The sequence below is a fragment of the Poromitra crassiceps genome (genome assembly GCF_964638095.1).
Source record: "Poromitra crassiceps genome assembly, chromosome: 1".
Lineage (NCBI taxonomy): Eukaryota > Metazoa > Chordata > Actinopteri > Beryciformes > Melamphaidae > Poromitra > Poromitra crassiceps.
The window spans coordinates 52480187-52501400 of record NC_139623.1 but is presented as its reverse complement, the minus strand read 5'-3'; the positions used below and the strand labels follow the sequence as shown (position 1 = coordinate 52501400).

At 44.4% G+C, this 21214-nt stretch overlaps 1 protein-coding gene across 3 annotated transcripts in view; it reads right to left on the bottom strand.

Annotated features, from left to right (window-relative positions):
* Nucleotides 1–205: 205 nt before the first annotated feature.
* pi4kb (phosphatidylinositol 4-kinase, catalytic, beta) overlaps nt 206–21214 on the bottom strand; it is a 65788-nt gene continuing 44779 nt past the window's right edge. For 2 of the 3 annotated variants that reach the window (XM_083645413.1, XM_083645414.1), the window contains 4 exons: nt 20570–20724; nt 19344–19476; nt 4740–4860; nt 206–2428 (listed from right to left, as the gene is read on the bottom strand). In XM_083645413.1, the coding sequence (XP_083501539.1) occupies nt 2247–2428; nt 4740–4860; nt 19344–19476; nt 20570–20724 (591 nt within the window). In that variant the 3' untranslated portion in view covers nt 206–2246. Of the gene's footprint in view, nt 2429–4739; nt 4861–10937; nt 11186–19343; nt 19477–20569; nt 20725–21214 lie in introns of those variants that run through there. The other variant, XM_083645415.1, reaches the window with a different exon arrangement.

The window sequence follows — 21214 nt, the reverse complement described above, 5'->3', positions numbered from 1 at the left end:
TGTAGTGTTCAGCTCTCTGAACACTACAGACTCTAGTGCTCAGCTCTCTGAACACTACAGACTCTGGAGTGTTCAGCTCTCTGAACACTACAGACTCTGTGTTCAGCTCTCTGAACACTACAGACTCTGGAGTGTTCAGCTCTCTGAACACTATGCAGTCTGTAGTGTTCAGGTTTCTGAGCACTACAGAGGAGTGTTCGCTGGGAGGGGGAAACAAAGTATGAGAAAGTCTTCAGTCCAGTCCAGCTGCTGGAAGCTTCTTCACAGGTTCAACGCGTTTTTCTGCCTCTGGAGAAGAAGCGTCGGCCATGTTGAACTGCCCTCCTGTCTGTCTCCTGAGACGTTTTACTAATTTCTCTGTGCGGAAAACTTGGCTGCAGCTGATGTGTGTGACATCACCCATCAACAGCCAATCACATATATAGTCACTGTCCAGCGCAAACCTCTTACCTCCAAAAAAGCTATTTTTTTTCACAAGGAAGACAAAAACATTCTTATTTTAACATCGCGTAATAGCAGTAACATCATTAACCAGTAATATAACATCTTTCACTGGTCCAAATGTACCTGAAACTTTCACAGGTTATGTTTTGGGTACCAACTAAATCCATTAATTGGGGGGGGGGGGGTATCTGGAGATAACAGGTTGCCGCCGCACAGCGACGATATGTCGATTTGTTTTAACGTTAAACGATTTAAAACCTTTAAAACGCTCTGCTGCCTCTTGAGCTCAGAGCCTCTCGTCCTCTGTCACCTTCATGTTGTGGAGATACAAGGTTTCAGCTCAATCCATCTGTCTGCTGAATGTTCATATTCAAAACGGGAACTGGGTCACTGATTGGTTCAGAGGCCAGCTGAGGAGCCAATGAGGGACTTGTGGCTAAATAAGGAAGAGGAACACAAACGGAAGATTCTTCCAAACAAAACTACAAAACAACTGGAATCACAGGTTTAAAAAAGAAAGAGTAGAAGAAGACTCCCGCAGTCTGCGTAAAACACAGTAGAAGAGTTGGCTCCTCCACAGGTCACAGCCAGTCTTTGTTCATGGAACCTTATCAAACATACACTCCAATACACACATGTATGAAAAGTGTCCGGAGCTGGTTCCTCTCACTACTTGCGGGCGGCAGCCATCTTGACACACACACATACGTCCTGTGCATGTGACAGACCAATTGTCAGCCAGGCCCCCCACATGGTCACATGTTGTCGTTGGTGAGGTACTGGAAGTCGCGTCACGGCCCAATGTGAGTCAGGCATGCGCGCTGTGGCTGCTCCATCTGTAGATGTGAGTCACGGTTTACAACACAGCCCTCCCTTTAGCTATTAGCCGTTAGCTCACTACCACAGATTAGTGTGTAGCTTGAACTGGAAAGACATTTAGCTATTAGCCGTTAGCTCACTACCACAGATTAGTGTGTAGCTTGAACTGCGAATAATGTAATTGTCTCACACTTGAATAGGATTAAGGTTGATGCAGACTCATTAGCCAGTTACAGCTTTGTTGCCATGGCTATTTTATATTAATCACAAATATAAAATAGCAAACAAACCCAGCATGTTTCACATCACATCTGCAAAAGTGGTGACAGATATAATTCCATAACTGGATACTACTTTGTTTCCAGTAGAGGGCAGCAGGAATGAGTCCTACAACCTGGAAGTTAGCATCCCCTGGTTCCCTCGTCTGGACGTCAATGGAACTTTTGTGTGGCGATTTTGGTTAGATGCCTGAAATAAGGTTTGTGGTTAACACAAGTTTATGAAACTGAGATTTTGTGTTTTGGTGATCGCATTTGCGCTTCAAAAATCATAAAAGTGGTCCTCATTTTTAAACGTTATCTTGCTAAACACAAAGGTCTCGGTTTCATAAACTTGTGTTTACCACAGAGCCAAAATCCCCACACAACAATCCCATTGACTTCCAGATGAGGGAACCAGACGACGATCACTTCTAGATTGGCCTACAAAAATATATTGTCCCTGCGGTACACTACACATGTTCACCAAAGCTAGCTAGCAGCTACAATGTCGTAAAATGCAACTCAGATCGGGTTGACTTGGTTCAGGAAGCAACAGTGCACATGGGCGACCCAGATCAGGCAGTGACAAGCTGTGGTGCAGCTCGTCGGTGAGCGGAGCGTGGGTCACATGATGGCGTTGGTCCGTCACAGAGCTTGGTGGTCACATGATGCGGGTCACATGATACCGTTGGTGAGGTACGGGAAGCCGTCAGAGCTTGTGGGTCACATGATACCGTTGGTGAGGTACTGGAAGCCGTCGTACAGCTTGGTGGTGAGCGAGCGCATGGAGCCGTCCACCAGCTGCTCCACCAGCACCTGCAGCTGCTCCTCCGTCAGGCTCATGTGGAAACGCTCCTTCAGACCGCGCATGGTGCTGGAGCCATGGAAACACGGCAGCTGGGAGCCTGGGGAGGAGACACTCTTGTCAGTACTGTAACTCAGGAGTCATATATTACTGTACCATTAAGTACACATTTTGTCTATTACAGCCATTACAGTAATTCAAACTAACATTTCTGTCTATTCCTGTCCTCACAGTAACTCAAACTGATATATTTCTGTCTATTCCTGTCCTCACAGTAACTCAAACTGATATATTTCTGTCTATTCGTGTCATCACAGTAACTCAAACTGATATATTTCTGTCTATTCGTGTCATCACAGTAACTCAAACTGATATATTTCTGTCTATTCCTGTCCTCACAGTAACTCAAACTGATATATTTCTGTCTATTCGTGTCATCACAGTAACTCAAACTGATGTATTTCTATTAGAGTAACTACAGTAACTCAGTGATATAAAATATTTCTGTCTATTCGAGTAATTTCAGTAACTCAAAAACTGATATATTTCTGTCTATAGACCAAATGGTTCAGATATATTTACAAACAGGAGAGATCGCATAACATTTCACTCAGACCGTAAAAAGCGTAAAACAATGTGGGGTTAAAGAAAATATTTTTTCAATGCTTTTTTAAGTTTTGGTCTGAGTGAAATGTTCTATGGTCTCTCCCGAATCTAAATATAGCTGAACCGTTTGGTTTGACCAAGTAAAACTATTTTTATAAGCATTTTACGAAATGTCTATGGGAAAATAAATTGCGGAAGAAAAGCTCTGGTACAGTGCTGAAGCAGGAAGTGACGTTAACTTTGCCTCTCTATTCGAGACATTACAGTAACTCACTGATTTATTTCTGTCTATTGGTCATTACAGTAACGCTATGGACAGACAGGACGCGTAAGCGCAGAAGCGCATTTTCCTCACGAGCAGGCACCTGGCTGTCCACACAAGGAGCTCATTTTTCCGCGTCGGGCATTAGCGACTCGCTCGTCTTCATCTTTTGTTTATCTACCACATTTTTATCATGAGATTATGACTTCATGTATAACGTAATGTGTTCATGACAACTGTTCATGGCATGTGCATGTCTTGGGGTAAACACTGTGTGGACAGTCAGATCAGTTAACATGCACACCACGGCGCTGCGCTTACGCGTCCTGTGTGTTTTGGCCCTAACTCAAACTGACATATCTCTGTCTAATAAGAGTCATTACAGTAACTCTGTGATATATTGCTGTCTATTAGTCATTACAGTAACTCAAACTGGTATACTAGAATCAACAGTAACTCAAACTGATATAGTTCTGTCTATCAGTCATCTACACTATAATGCCAGCAGTGTCTGTCTGTCTGTCTCTCTCTCTCTCTCTGTCTCTCTGTCCTTCACGTATCTCGAGAACCGTTGGTTGGATCGACTTCAAACTTTGGGAGTTCGCTAAGGGGGACTTGCCGGAGTGCAGTGCCCTGTTTTCGTGCAATTCGGCATAGCGCCATCTACTAACTACTATCTACTAACTAAAAAAATCGGTTTATCTCAAGAACCGTTTGTCCGATCAACTTCAAATTTGGGGAGTGCGCTGGTGGGAACTTGACAGTGCAGTACCGAATTTGATGCAATTTGGCAGAGCGCCACCTACTGGCCACACAAAAAGTGGTTTATCTTGAGAACCGTTCATACGATCGACTTCAAACTCGGGGAGTGCGCTTAGGGGGACTCAAGGGAGTGCAGGGAGCTGAATTCCGTGCAATTCAGCATAGCGCCACCTACTGGCAACACAAAAAGCGCTTTATCTCAATAGTCATTCATCTGAGCGACTTCAAACTTGGGGAGTGCGCTTAGTGGGACTCAATGGAGTGCAGGGAGCTGGATTCCATGCAATTAGGCATAGCGCCACCTACTGGCAACACAAAAAGTGGTTTATCTCGAGAACCGTTCATCCGATTGACTTCAAACTTGGGGAGTGTGCTCATGGGAACTCGACGTAGTGCAATGCTGAATTTCTTGCAATTTGACATAGCGCCACCTACTGGCAACACAAAAAGCACTTTATCTAGAGAAACATTTGTCCGATCGACTTCCAACTTGGCGGGTGCGTTGCTGGGAACCCAAGAAATTGCAGTGGTAAACTTTGTGCAATTCAACCAATAAGATCACAGCTTTCACGTATCTCCAGGACTGTCCGTCCGATCGACTTCTGTATGTCTGTCCTTCGTGTATCTCGAGAACCTTTTGTCAGATCGACTTCAAACTTGGGGGGTGCGCTTAGGGGGACCTGACTGAATGCAGTGTGGGGGTTGGGGAGCGCCCACGAGGTGGTGAATGGGGGGAACGGGCACTGCACTAGTTACAGTAACTCAGACTCAGCAGTGTTACCTTGCTGCATGATCTCCACTATCTGGATGACTTTGTCCATGTGCTTCCTGGCTGCTATCAGGCCCTGGAGCATCAACATCTTATAGTAGTTAAACATGTCTCCATCTGGACCACCCATCACCTGGAGACAGACAGAGAAAGAGAGAGAGAGGGAGAGAGAGGGAGGGAGAGACAGACAGACAGAGGGGGGAGCAGAGACAGAGATGGAGGGAGAGAGACAGAGAGAGAGGGAGGGAGAGACAGATAGACAGGGGGGGAGCACAGAGACAGAGATGGAGGGGGAGAGAGAGAGATGTTATATATTTCTCATGTTCCCTCCAGTGAGTGGAGGTAGAGCTTCTGCAAGCAGTGAGACCAGGCGCACGAGGCTAGGGTTCATACACATTTTGACCAATGGATTTTCATGACTTTTCCATGACTTTAAACCAAATTTCCATGACCAAACATTTTGTAATCTCTCTGTGTATACATGAAAAGTCAGTGAGTAAAAATATCCTATGTAATGTAACTACTAACAGACTAAAACACGTTACTAGCCCCAACACTGACGACAACAAAGATCTTGAGTAGGGCTGGGCGATATGGACCAAAAATAATATCTCAGTATTTTTAGGTTGAATGGTGAAAGATGATATATCTCAGTATTTTCTACAAAGTGGGCTAGATTTTCAATTGTAAATTGGGCTGGGCGATATGGACTCTTACAAAATATATTTACACAATGTGATTTTTGATAAATAATTATCAGTGAACAATGATATAATGAATAACGTTAAGTGGGTAAAGGCAAATAATACAACAGCTAGAACAGTCTGGTAAACCTCAGAAAATGACTTCACTTTACTGCAGCCTTTAGGTCTCATCTAGTCACAATATTGGCCAGCCCTAACCTTGAGTGCCATGCAGAAACGCTGCGACACAATTTGCACATGCGCGCGCACACATGCACCTCACTGATTCCTGTGTTGACTGACTGGCATTTATTATGGAGCCGACGTTCTGGTTCACTGTGGATTTATTTAACGCTACCGTAGTTTGACTGTCAAAATCCCTTTACCTCGTCTTTTGTATGTCTGTCCTTCGCATATCTCGAGAACCGTTTGTCGGATCGACTTCAAACTTGCGCTTAGGGGGACCTGACAGAGTGCAGTGTGTGTGCGGGGGGAAGCGCCCACGGAGTGGTGCATGGGGGAACGGGCACTGCACTAGTCTATACTATAATGACGATAGCGTCTGTCTGTCTGTCTCTCTGTCTCTCTGTCCTTCGCGTATCTCGAGAACCGTTGGTCGGATCAACTTGAAACCCGGGGAGTGCGCTGATGGCGATCCGACGGAGTGCAGTACCCTGTTTCCATGCCATTCGGATGCGAAACAGATATTAATACATTTGTGTTCAATCAAGCGTGTGCTCCTTCAAGCCCTGGCTGATCTGGGCTAAGTGAGAAGTGTCAACACTGCTGTGAGTACAGTTGTTGAGAGAGTGAATGGTGCTGTAAGTACGGTCGTTCAGAGTGATTGGTCGAGAATGAGGGGGCTAAAGTAAACACTGGAGAGAGGGCAGTATGAAAGCAGCAGAGAATAGTAGGAGAACATGTATTTGTAAGCTGAATAAGCAGCATTAATATTCAAGTTTATCATGAATAAAATCAAGGGGAAATAATCAGTAGAGCTCAGTGATCTTAGTTAAGTGAGATTTTTTACGTGGCTATAATGGTAGGCTATAATGAGTCACGCATTCAGAAATAATATCCTCTACGGCCACGACACTTCCGGGAACCCCCGTCCTGTGTAAGTAGGGTTCCCAGAGTAAAACCTGGTCATTTCCAACACTGCTTATGGATGAGCATCATCTGCTGCATGCCATCGAGAACCATTGGTCGGATCGACTTCAAGCTTTGGGAGTGTGACCTATTGTGCAGTGCAGTGCCCTGTTTTTGTGCAATTCGGCACAGCGCCACCTATTCGCCACACATAAAGGGGTTTATCTGGAGAACCGTTCGTCCGATCGACTTCAAACTCGAGGAGAGAGCTTAGGGGGACTCAAGGAAGTGCATGGAGCTGAATTCTGTGCAATTTGGTATAGCGCCACCTACTGGCAACACAAAAAGCGGTATATCTCAATAGCCATTCATCTGATCGACTTCAAACTTGGGGAGTGTGCTGCTGGGAACCTGACATAGAGCAGTGCCAAATTTTGTGCAATTCGGCACAGCACCGCCTACTGGCAACACAAAAAGTGGTTTATCTTGAGAACCGTTCATCCAATTGACTTCAAACTTGGGGAGTCTGGTCCTGGGAACTCGAAGTAGTGCGGCGCTGAATTTCTTGCAAATCTTGGAATTTCCCACGCCACCTATTGGCAACACAAAAAGCAGTTTATTTCGAGAAACATTTGTTCGATTGACTTCAAACTTGGGGAGTGCGCTGCTCGGACCCCGATGGAGTGCGGTGCCGCATTTCATGCAATTTGGACTTATTCTAGGACTGTCTGTATGTCTGTCCTTCGCGTATTTTGAGAAACCGTTTGTCGGATCGACTTCAAACTTGCACTTAGGGGGACCTGACAGTTTATTGTTTATTGTTTATTATGGATCCCCATTAGTCTTGACTACTCAGACTATTCTTCCTGGGGTCCCTAAGTGCAGTGTGTGTGTGCCGGGGGAAAGCGCCCACGGGGTGGTGCATGGGGGAACGGGCACTGGTCTTTGAAATGCCACGTATTGTTGAAGCTGCACTTCCCTGGCATGTGTCCAGCGGCATAGTATGACTTTGCTAAGTGCTAACGTTACCTCAGCTGCAGGCAGCAGGCAGATGTAGGCTAGTGGGCGTGCCTGTAACTCACTGGATTCACTTCTCACACACAACAGAAACACAGCGACTGTTAACGTTACGTGCCACGGCAATTTACACTATACTAGGGATGGGCGGGAGTACTCGGGTACTCGAGTACTCGTTCATAACGTCAGTACTCGAGAAACATTTCCGCTGTTTGGGTACTCGCCCCACTCCCCACCCCTTTAAAAATGGTCTAAATCTACGCATGCATCGTTATGTGGATCTGGCAACATGAACTGCACGGCCGTCAATTCAGCCAGAATGTACAAGTACGTCATCCGCTTTGTTGCTTTCAAAATGAAAGGCTTATTGTAACGTAAGTTGTAACCTTATTTATTTTGAGTAATGCGTTACAGCCATAGTTTCACGCCATATAACATCACAACGAGTATTTTGATACAAGGTTTGTTGCTTCGTTCGTTGAAATACCCTTTTATCCTCCAACGTGCATAAATAAGCTATTTACTTTTGTTTAACCCATTGATACCGGATGCAGCATTTGCGTGTATATCCCTTTAACACCGACGGCAACGGGCGTGTCCTTTCATCTTTCATCCCGGCTGCAACACAGACGTCAGTACTCGTGTACGATACGTGTATATCGTTGTTTCAAGACATGTGACCGATGAAATGCATCATGATTTGCTGAAATAGACGTGGCGGAGGTGAAATCCATTGTGGGTTTTGTAGTTTTTTATTTTTTATTTTTGCCTCGACCGTGTGGACGGTTTTCCAAAGCTCGAACTACACAGCAAATCAAGGAAGCGCCGGTCCAGCAAAACTTCCCATACAACTTTAGTTGTATTAGAGGATGAAATTAATGCTCCTGACCTAATTTCAGATTTATTTATCTCATGTTCCAATCTGCAATAGCCTCAAGGTTTTACTGCACGTTTTTCTGCTGCACGGTGGCAATTCTGCATGGCCGCGTTTCAGACAGTAAGCTAAGTTAATGCTATAACGCTAAGTGATGAACTGAACGGAGTATGACTTACTTTGAGGACGAAGACATCAATGAATAAGAAGATTCCACGCCCAGATTATGATGTGACTGTTGACACGCTAGCCAAGGCTCATTGGGTGAGTGACTTTTGGCGAATTTGCCATATTTTAAGATGACTGCAAAACGGAGATTGCTAACGTTACTTTTGCTGCAGTAATTGTCAAGGGTTCAACAAAACCTATTTCCTCAGCTTCTATAGTAGCTATCAACATGAAATAAAAAGCATTTGAGAGCTTAAACCCGTAGCTTTTTATTTGGAAGGGTTACATTTCCCGTAATCTTTATTAACATTTCTTAAAATGCGTTAAAATCTTTTTATTTTTTGGGGTTAAAGATAAAAAATAATAATAATAACATAAGGGCAAATATAATACGAAAAGCCAAAGGGTTAAAGGACGGCTTTACCGTGGGGAATATGAATACCGTATATATTAAATATCACGCCCCTAAGGTTTTCGAATCCGTTGAAATTTTTGAAATTGGTGCTTCCCTGCCTGACCTATCAACCATCTCTCACATATTTGCAGAAGTCGAGCGCCTATGAACAACAAGTGTTGTGAGCCATGGTCCCGCCTCTAGAGGTCCTCCACGCCCCTTCAGAGGTCTCGAAGAAAAGCAAAAGGCAGCCATCTTGTTCAACCGCCTAGCCTATGGTAGCTAGGTTAGCTTTCCATAGCTCCTTGCAAAGAGACCATATCTCTGGAACGGAAGCACGGGCAGACACGGGACTGGCGGCATTGGAAAGCTCGTCAAATTTTACATCTAGTAGTAGGTGCGTTGAAGTAACGAAATCAACGCTGAGCAATGTACCCGATTTTACACATTTTTACATGAATTAGTCACAACATCAAACTCCTACAAAAATGCCTTAAAGGGATAGTTCGGTTTGTTTGAAGTTGGGTCCTATCAGCTAGTCAGAGACACTAACGTAATTCGGTACAGTGGTCTGGAAGCGAGGCGCAGTGTCTTAACGAGATCCGGCACCCAGAGGAGCAGCCTCGCGCAGCCTCACCAGCCTTTCCTCTCGCAGTACTGGGGGTCAACAACTAAAACGTAATTTAGCCACCAAAAAACAACGCCCACCTAAACAAATCGATATCAGTGTACATGCACGCTCTATTTGAGAATTTTCAGCGCTTTACTTTTCCGCCAAACAGTCATTTCATTCGGCACTACTTTTTCTCCCAAACGTATCACTACCGTATTCCTCCGCTCAACTCCTGCACAGAGCCGCGGTGCTGGATCACTCCGCAGATCACACGTTATCTCAGTTCACAAAGTAGTTACATCGCGACAGCACGTCTGGAGTATTTTTCCCATCAATAATTCAACGATGGTGCGTGTTTGTGTATTTCCTGGCTGTTCAAACAGACAAAGATCCTGGTCTGGTTATCGGTTTCACCGTATTCCTTTGAAGAACCAAAGTATTACACAGTTGTGGCTTGTTGCACTGAATAGAGACATCAGCACTCCTCCCGAAAGTTTGGCAGAACTTCGCGTTTGCAGTGCACATTTTTCTGAAGAGGATTATCAACAACCCATAGCAGATAAGAAGGACAAGCACTTTCTGAAGAGCGATGCTGTACCTAGACCACAGGTGAGATATGAAATAGGAATCACATCATGCTTGTAGGCTACTATCGCAATTTTTTTTTCTCTTTTGTCTAAATGCATGACGAAATCGGCACGTTTTCACGTTATTTATGCGCAATATTACTTTCACAGGCATGGTCGTAACCCCTGATGATTCCATAGTGTTTCCCCTTCAATGTGTTACTAGTGCTCACCTGTCTATCTCCCTGTCTATGCTTTGTTTGTGTCTAGGCATCGTGCACTCTCTTCCTCAGTCTCCTGGTTCAGCTCGTCCTGCTCTCCTGGCTGTCTGCTCATCATCCCCGGGGCTTCCTTCCTGCATGGCCGGCTTGTTGGTGCAGCTAACATTGGAGCTACACTCTTAGGCCATTCCAGTTTAGATTCTGTCTCCTTCAACTCCACCCTCATCACACATCTGCATGCCCCCCTGCTAGCAGCTTCAAAGCTCTGAGCTACACCACTCTGCCAAGCTTCCCCCATCCATCATGTCACACTGTCCTGTTACCTCCAGCATGTAAAAAAGACATTCACACCAAGGACTCCTACACTGAAACAAATCAGACCTCAGCCCCCCATGATAACATTTTGTCCCATGGTCCTCCGGAACACCAGATTTTATCTTTTAGATGTGTGTTTTTTCACATAAAATGTATGAAACTGATCCCCCTAAGAGTCATATATTTGGTCACTGTTGCATGAGTGTTATTTGATAAATAAATCCAGATTTGATCACGTCAACTTTCACTTTATTTACATCTTGTTGCTTTACATGTTTGGTTGGTCGCACCAGAGAAAAAGTATTCTATGTCATGATTGATTGATGTCCAAAAATTAAAAAAGATCCAGTGCATCTTGGTTTTCTTTGAAGCCAATGTACTGTCCATTGGGGGATGGATATGCATTTCGAATTGTATCCACAACACATGATGGTAACACCGCTCTGTTGCCTTTTCCAAGCTGCTCTCCTCTCAGGGCCCACTCAAGCACTACCCGGTAAGCAACCAGCCTGAATTGCCTGAAACAGAACAAAAACAAACAGAAATGTTTTACGGTTGTTATTGCAAAAAATAATATGCAGTATACCACTGTCATAGTGTCAAAAAAAGATTAGGCTACATAATAGGATGGTTTCCCATATGCCTCCTACAATGTGGTGTTATTTCCCATAACATATGGGATACATATGTCTAATTTATTTGCGATATACAGTATCGTAAGAACAGTGTGATATATAGATGACAAAACAATCAAATTATATGATTTATTATATATTTACAGTTGTTATTACAAAAAATAATATACAGTATACCACTGTCATTATTGTGTCATAAAAAGTTTAGGCTACATAATAGGACGGTTTCCCATATGCCTCCTACAATGTGGTGTTATTTCACATAATATATGGGATATATATGTATAATTTATATGCGATATACAGTATCGTCATAACAGTATGATATATATGGATGACAAAACAATCAAATTATATGAATTACTCGACTGATATGTGCTGTGCTCCCACAATACGTGTAGAAGTTTAGGGTGGGAACATGTCGGCCAAATAGGCTATTGTAGTCTATATTGTAACGTTTCATATCAGCTGGAGGTGGTGAGATGTAGCCTTGCCAGTAACAAAATAGGCAGGCCTAGAACAAGGAGAAAAGACTTACTTTGGAGACAACTCTTCATCTGGCCCCTCTGCTCTGGGACGTTTCCCCCAATTTATCTTTGGAATGGTGAAAAAAGTCCGCAAGACACCGGGATTCAGTAGGGCAGCATACTCTGGGTGGTTGGTGATGCAGACTGTATCTGGAGGATCCTCTGCTTCTGAAAGATCGGCAAGTTGCGTTGCTACCAGGTTCCACTCATAGCAGCAGTAGCTCTCTGGCTCTGTGGGCATGGCCTCACAGTTTCCACATCTGCACCACCAGGTAGATTGCAATCGTTCTCTTTCTTCGGGCCCCTCATCTTGGTCAGCTGTTTCCACATCAGCTTGTCTTTCTCTTTCTGCCCGTTCAATGTCTCTCTGCAAAAGTTCCTCCTCGGTATACTGTGGTTCATAGAGGTATCCTCTTGCCCCCATGGTGAACGGCATATCATCGTCGCTATCAAAATCACTCATATTTTCATTCGTGTAGGCTATCGTACTTGCTGTGTCTTCTTGAACAACAGGAAAAATGAGCCTGATCCCAGCGGATCTGCGGAGTGATCCAGCACCGCGGCTCTGTGCAGGAGTTGAGCGGAGGAATACGGTAGTGATACGTTTGGGAGAAAAAGTAGTGCCGAATGAAATGACTGTTTGGCGGAAAAGTAAAGCGCTGAAAATTCTCAAATAGAGCGTGCATGTACACTGATATCGATTTGTTTAGGTGGGCGTTGTTTTTTGGTGGCTAAATTACGTTTTAGTTGTTGACCCCCAGTACTGCGAGAGGAAAGGCTGGTGAGGCTGCGCGAGGCTGCTCCTCTGGGTGCCGGATCTCGTTAAGACACTGCGCCTCGCTTCCAGACCACTGTACCGAATTACGTTAGTGTCTCTGACTAGCTGATAGGACCCAACTTCAAACAAACCGAACTATCCCTTTAAAATGCATGAATTTTTTTTTATGAAGACATCTCCAGACATATATACCGTACTACCGTTTAAATTTGGTGCAATTTGGAGGCAATTTTTTTTTTTATGTTTTGTAATTTTTTCTTCTTCTACTAAATCTTTTTATGTCGAAGCCTTCTTCTTCTTCGACTTTTATGGCGGTTGGCAAGCATATATGTGCATTACCGCCACCTACAGGAGTTTGATATCAGCCAAATGCCTGAGGGGTGGGCCTGGAAACGAAGGCCACGCGAGCCCAGTGCATTGTGGGAAATGTAGTATTTTGGGTCCCCGCACCCCCCCCCCCCCCCCCCCCCCCCCCCCACACACAGAGTGCATTTCTGGTGATATCTCTGGCGGGAAACAACCAATTTCAAAAATTTCAACGGATTCGAAAACCTTAGGGGCGTGAGATTGAATATATATTCATATTGCCCACGGTAAAGCCGGCCTTTAAGCTCTCAAATGCTTTTTATTTTATGTTTCTATGTGCTACAGAGCCTGAGATATAAAGGTTTTAGTGAACGCCGACCGCTCTGGCAACTTGTCCCAAAACGTCAGGTTTACAGGGGGTGTTTACAAACGTGCAGTAGGTTTAGAGTGCCACTCTAGAGAACGCGCACAGGTATCAATGGGTTAAGTAACATTATTTTCAAAGTTTTAACCAGAAGTTTTCCAGCTCATCCCGAAAATGGTGGCTTAAGATATGCTCCCGAAGGAGACAGATGCACGCTTCTTCATAGCGCACGCCCGATAAAACTCATTCAAAACTTTGCAGTAGTTTACTGACTACACTGTCATTTCCCATAACGTTAGTCAAAAGAAATGTGGAGAAAGAATCGCTTTTTGGGAGACAATCGCTTCATGGTGATCACTATTTAGCTGCAGCTGTAACGTTAATCACACTGGTCAGTGGTCAGTTTTCACTTTTTGGCAGAACACCGCACCTTGTAATCCATGGATAGTGTAAGAGTGATCATAAAGTAAAATGGATACTGGACAATGGACATGTATTGGAATTGAGCCTTCGCTTGTTTCCAGAGGTGGGACCAAGTCATTGTTTTGCAAGTCACAAGTCAGTCACAAGTCTTTGCACCCAAGTCTAGAGTCAAGTCCCAAGTCAAGACAGGCAAGTCTCGAGTCAAGTCACAAGTCAACACTCACAAGTCCCAAGTCAAGTCCAAGTCATAAACTTTTAGTTTAGAGTCTTAAACAAGTCATAATGTGCTCTTCACCAAATGCAATGCTATTTTAACAAGAGTCATGAATGCTTTTTAAAATTAGCTTTTTAAACAAGTTTGTTGACATTACACTTTCATAGTTTCATACTATCAGTCATGTTTTATGTTTAAATGAAATAAAAAGTAATGTAAAATGTAAATAAAAAATATAGGCCTACATGTATAATGCACACTGTAGCTAAAAAAAACAGAAAGAAAAGCATCTCACGGATGAGACGACTTTTACTGCAGCACTGAAACATACTTCACTTTACTGAACCAGTGTCAAGTCAGTCAGAATGTAAGTAGGTCATCCGCTTGAGCTCTTTCGAAATAAAACCCTTGTAACGTTAACATTAATTCTAATTTTGAGTAATGCTTTACAGCCACAGTTTAACGCCATTATGTAATCTTAATATCCACATTTTGATACAAGGTTTGCTGCTTCGTTTGTTGAAACACCCCTTTCTCCTCCAACATGCATCAGTAAGGCTTTTTACTTAAAGCAGCTACGAGCAAGATTTTCGATTGTTATTAACACATTGAGTGCCAGCGACGCCATATGGCGTCATTAGAAATTTACCGTAGGCTGCCAGCGACGCCAAATGGCGTCAGTAACTCCAAATTGTTTTTTTGACGGGGGGGTGTCGATCTAAGCTTCTTACATCGCCTCTTACAATATTGTAGCTATTGGAGGTCTATAACCTATTTTACAAACCCCATTAGGTGGCGACAGCACTCTCCTGATAAGAGAAAGTGTAGCCAAACACAGAAAAAGTCGCTGGGGAAAAAGGAAATTGCATCGCATCCGTCCGTATGCATCGACATGCATGAAGCCAAACGCCAGTGCCTGTGCCCGCAGCAGCTGCATCCGCTGTCACAACTGAGCACCTCCGTGTCCGATAGCAACAGCAACCTGCGACAGCACATTCGCATAATCAGTCTTATTATTCTCAACTGGAAGCATTGTGGCCCGTGACAAACACACGCGGAACCAAAAAGCTGGATGTCGCGCACCATTCACTGTGTGTGCAGCAGCAGAGAGCCACCAGACACATAAGACACACCCAGGAGGAGGCGTGTGCAGTTGAGGGGGGGGGGGGGGGGGGGCACGCAGAGCACGCAGAGCAGCATACACTTCACCCAGACAGACCCAGACATCAGAAAATTAGCTTCAGAGTCAGTGATGTGCTTGAAATGTTTAATTTCACAAAAGGCTCATTATCTCAGCTCGTAGAAAACAAGGGCTGTTTTTGGTTCAATCAAGCTATCTTCTCCGGCTCATAACTAAAGAACGGAAAATGGGATCAATAAACTTTTTTTTGCAGGTGATAGAAGAGAGTCTCATCGTTATTTGTGCGTGTTCAGTGTTTACATAGTAATTATTAAAGAAATTATATGACTGTTTTAAAATGCATTGCGGCCTATGTGGCACAGCAAGCAACTTTTTGCCCAAGGGCCGTGGCACTCAAAGTGTTAAACAGTATAATTACAATATTGATGCATCACATCTTACCTATAATAGTAGCTGAGACCAAAGCCGTGTGAATCGGAGATTACTCTCTTAAGTCTGTGTCTGTCTAAACTCGCGTCAACAGGGGGCTCTCTCTCTCTGTCTCCTTACCGCCGGACCGGATAAACCCGGAAATGTGAAACCCGGAAGTGAAACGCAGCTGCTTGCCTTACCCCATTCGCGCTGCCTAGCAACATACCATAAACAAGGAGAACGCCATGCATACTCTCGCGAACATCTCTCGTTATATTCTAACAGGTTTTTTGGAAGTTATTTTGTGGTTATGGTCGAAGTGGCTGCTGCAAACCGTTTCATTTCACTTCCTGATCTGCCCTGGCCACAGAGAGACTAATGGCTCAATTCCACCACATTTTACATCACCACTCGGCTCTACTTGCTTCAACCCGATGGACGTTCTGCTTCGACTGCCGTTCATCTGCCCCCGCCCACACCTGGTCGTCATAGCGACCGCATATCTGCCCTCCACTCATGTTCCAAAGTAGGCTATAACATATAACGTTACAATTAAATCCATACACAGAACTTTTAAACTGTTTATGAAATACTGGTGCCTCTAAATGACCTACAGTGTGTGTGTGTGTGTGTGTGTGTGTGTGTGTGTGAGAGAGAGAGAGAGAGAGAGAGAGAGAGAGAGCAGTGCTGGCATGACCACAGTCCTTGATCCTGGCCTGAGCAGCCAGCTCATAGCATCACAGCATGTTGGGCGGGTGTTACAGTGTAGATGGGCAAATGTGACAATCGACCAGGAGAATGGATATCACTTTGTTGTTAGTCAAAACTCACAAGCGCTGGACGAGGGATGGGCGCGAGGGACGGGGGTTGCGCTAGAGTGAAGCGTCTACCCCCGCGGCCTCTCACCAGGCAAGACCGAGGCTTCACCAAGCGCCTGCGGCCTAGCGGAGCCGACGCAGCACTGAACTACACAAGCGCTTCAGAGCAGCGGACTTTTGGACAATTGAAACCACCGCGCCGATTTTATTTCACCAGAGGCGAAGGCAGCAACACAAAAGACTGATGGAAAAGCATAACAGAAGATAAGGTAAGCCCCCCACTAAACTGGTATGCAGCGCTGCATTGACAGTCAGTAGGATAGAGAGTAAACACGATTCTGCCTGACCAATCAGTCGTCTACAATGTTTTCACGTCACCGTATGAACCCGGGTTCGCAGAATAGAACCCCGACGAGGCAGGGACCAAAAGTAGCACGACTCAGCCTCAAATCAAACCGGGCTGGGCCGGTTTATACCGGTGGGATGAGACCATTTATCGAGTCGAGCGGAGCGGGACCGCGCTACTAGCTGCGGTGGAATTGGGCCATAACACTGGCCGATTCACTCGGGGTTCAAGCGAGACTACTCTGCGTTGGTCTCGTCTACTATTAGAGGTAAGATGTGATGCATTGATATTAAATTTAGACTGTTTAATAACAATCGAAAATCTTGCTCGTAGCTGCTTTAAATGACATTATTTTGAAAGTTTTACCCGGAAGTTTCCATTTTCTTTTGGCTAGTCTGATGCTGCGTCTGGCAGATGTGGGAGAAGGGAGGGGCAAAGAGAGCCCCCGAAGCCGCGGAGAAACTGAACGGGTCTACAAAACCAGGATCATCGCAAAAACGTTTTTATTCTTATGCAAATTACCAGATGCATGTAAACACAATGGGCAATTATCGAGGTAAGAGAGGTTGAAAAGTTGACTCCCGCGACATTCACTGTAGCCTACGTTCATGTAGCCTATTTGCAAAAGGCTGCGCTCAGCTCAATGAGAACAGTAGGTTGGTGAATGACTCCCTCCGTGGTGTCTGTATTGATTGTCCCATCTTGTGAACGGCAGGCTTGCTGTAGCGAGTGGGTTATTAGTGTCTTTAAATAACATTTTTTAATCTTTGGGTTTGGAGGAAAGTATCAAGTCTTTTCAAGTCAAAAGGCTCAAGTCAAGTCATGAGTCATTGGTGTTCAAGTCCAAGTCAAGTTGCAAGTCTTTGTTGATTTTGTCAAGTCGAGTCCAAAGTCATCAAATTTGTGACTGGAGTCCAAGTCATGTGACTCGAGTCCACACCTCTGCTTGTTTCACAACACTATTGTCCACTCTGAAGCGCTAATGCCATCCATCCAACCATCGGAGATGCTGTCTGAGGTAGGCTTTAGACGTTAGCTTAGCGTCCCCTCACCTAATATCAGTCAGTCCCTCTCCTCACATGCTCCAGGTAACGCTTTCTCCATGCAAAAATGCAAACGTTATGTGTGAACAGCCCCACACACAGCAGATTACCTCTGCTCCATCATTACCATAGTAATCACACAGGACCCCCCCCCCCCCACGCGAGTACTCGAGTACTCATTCATAACAGCAGGAGAGTACTCGAGTATTTAAATTGCTTAACTCATTGAGTGCCAGCCACTTTTGGAGAACGGACGCTCCCAGTGCCAGAGTTTCAGAGCGTTTTCAGTGATTTCTCGAGGCCCACAGAATATTGTGTGATATTACTATGTAAACACCGAACACGCACAAAGAACGATGAGACTCTCTTCTATCATCTGCAAAAAAAAGTTTATTGATCCCATTTTCCGTTCTTTAGTTATGAGCCGGAGAAGATAGGCTGTTTTGAGCAAAAAGACACTTTTCAAATTAGAAGCTGAGTTATTCCGCCTTTTGTGAAATGCAGCATTTCAAGCACATTCACTGAGTCTGAAGATAATATTTTCTGATGTAGTGACGTGGTGTAGTTGTGTGGTGCCTGCGTGCCCCACCCCCCTCTCCCCCCCTCAGCTGCAAACTCCTCCCCACACTAACACACAGCCTAACAAGCACCCAGTCTATTTTCGGAGCGCTCCGTTTTTTTGCGCCGGCTCCCAGCGCGACAAGGAAATGCCAAACCGGACTGCAGGGAAAGGTTTGGCCCTTCGGCGTCGGGTGCTGCCTTTCTGGCGGCTAATCGTGTGAAGAAACTATGCAGACAGACAGACAGAGGCAGAGGGGCTCAGTTGTGTGCGCGGATTGACTGCTGTTCGCAGCCAACATCAGCTGCAAGTCAGAGCCATCTATATGGCTCTGGCTGCAGCATGAGCGGTTTCTCTTTGATCACGGGGTTTTTTCCTGCTGTTTTCGGACCTTCCTCTAATCTGGAGAGCACTGTCGCCACCTAATGGGTTGGTAAAATAGGTTATACACATTCAACATGCCCCAAAATTTTACAGGAGATATATTAGGCTTTGATCCACGTCCCACAGTCAAAAAACGCAATTGACGATGATTGTCGTCATTGGCACTCAATGAGTTAAGATGCCCATCCCTACACTATACTATTTTTATGCTCTGAACTCGGTGTAAATGAATGTCATGAAAACATTTATGAATCAAATTTCCATTACTTTTCCAAAACCTTGTCGGATTTTATTTTTTCCCAAAACTTTTCGATGAACTGGAAATTGAATTTAAATTCCCATGATTTTCCAGGCTTTTCCATGACCGTACGAACCCTGTAACTCCCGTCAGCCATTCACAGAGAAAGTCCGGCAAGTTAGCCTTCACACACTTCTTTGTGATTGGCTAACCAGGTACTGGTTAAGGGTGGTTTATACAGGGTATATGCAGCAATCCTGAAGTTAAATTCAACACTTTTCAAGACCCTTCCAATAAATTTCAAGACCCCATCGCCACTTCGAGCTGTAACCGGTTACATCAGCGACACACCTTTAACTAACACTTACTATACATTTTGAATTTGAGATTGCAAAACTAAACAGTCTTAGTTTCCCATAACTTCTATGCACTGTATCAATACAACAGAATTAAGATAGGCCGGCAGGCTGGGGCAGAAAACAAACTCACCTCCACAAACTCGGCGGTGAGTTTGAAGGCGGACGTCTCGAAGCCCAGGTTCTTGGGTGAGCTGGACAGGATGAAGCCGAAGTCGATGTGGATGATGTGGCCCTCAGCGTCCAATAGGATGTTCCCGTTGTGCCTGGATGGGGGAGGTTCAAATGTCAGGAAGAACTGTGGTGCAGTGGCTGGAAGTTAGAGGAACAGTTCCAAAAATAAAAGTTCAGTCATTGGCTGAGTTTCCCAACAAAGAAGCTTCTTAAGGAGTTAAGAAGCTTCTTAAGGAGTTAAGAAGGCTCCAAAGAAGTGTTTCCCAAACGCCTTCTTAACAGCCTTCTTAACACATCGCTAAAGAAGGATCTTAAGAAGCATCTTAACTGGAGCTGTCCACTATCTCGATGTGAGAGGTCCTCTGCGGCCCACTAGATGGCACTCTGAGCCCACCAGTGGGCCACGACCCAGTGGTTGAGAAACACTGTTGTAGAATAACCTAATTGTGGTCATGTTAAACAAGAACTTCTTCTATTAAACATTATTTATTTCAGACATGGACTGCAGTTCAAATTGCTTTATATACACAGCATACAACAAAATTGCGAGAAACACTACAGAATTTAAGCGACCTTGGGTTCTGTGAAAGGTGCTATATAAATCCACAACATTCTTATTATAAAAGGAATCCATTCTGATTAGAGGAATATAGCCTACGGTAAAACACAAGTAACCATACATACAGGGGAGATTTTCAAGTGTTCCCCAATTTTAAACACTAAAGGGTGCATGAAAGAAAGGAAAAAGGGGAAAACACAAGAGGAACTGGACACAAGTATCTCCTTTTGCCTGACGCGGCTGGATCTGCCAGTGTTTCGTCATTAAGAAGGTGTTAAGAATGCCCCAGACCCTTCAAAACCTTCTTAATGAAAGATCATCTTAGCGCTAAGAAGCTTTTGGGAAACGCATGCCGTCATAACGAAAGATCATCTTAGGCTAAGAAGCAATTGGGAAACTCGTTTGCTTCTTAAGGGGGCCTTAAGAAGGGTTAAAGCTTCTTAGCGCTAAGAAGCTTTTGGGAAACCCAGCCATTATCTACTCAGCCCCATGCCGATGGAAGGACGGGTGAAATGTTTTAGTCCACAAAACTGTCCTGGAGTTTCACAGCAGCCGAGGCTGTGTGTGTGTGTGTGTGTGTGTGTGTGTGTGTGTGTGGTCAGTAGAGTGTGTGGGTGTTCTCTCACCGATCTTTGACCTGCAGCAGATAGCAGATGAGGCTATATCCAGCACAGCTCTGGACGAAGCTGCGCTGAGCACACAGGAAGGCCTCTGTGGTCTGGCTGCCTCCATGCTCCTGAAGCAGGTAGCCTAACAGAGACAGCTGGCTGTTCTTCTTCACCTGGTGGATACACACAGCATTACAGGCTATTACAGCCATTCCAGTAAATAAAAAGTATATATTTCTGTCTATTAGAGTCATTACAGTAACTCAAACTGATATATTTCTGTTCATTAGTCATTACAGTAACTCAAACATATATTTCTGTCTATTAAGAGTCATTACAGTAACTCAAACTGATATATTCCTGTTCATTAATCATTACAGTAACTCAAACATATATTTCTGTCTATTAGAGTCATTACAGTAACTCAAACTGATATATTTCTGTTCATTAGTCATTACAGTAACTCAAACATATATTTCTGTCTATTAGAGTCATTACAGTAACTCAAACTGATGTGTTTCTCTCTATTAGTCACTACAGTAACTCAGTGATATATGTATGTCTATTAGAATCATTACAGTAACTCAAACTGAAATATTCCTGTCTATTAGCATCATTACAGTAACTCAAACGGATATATTTCTTCAGAGTCTGGCTATCGAC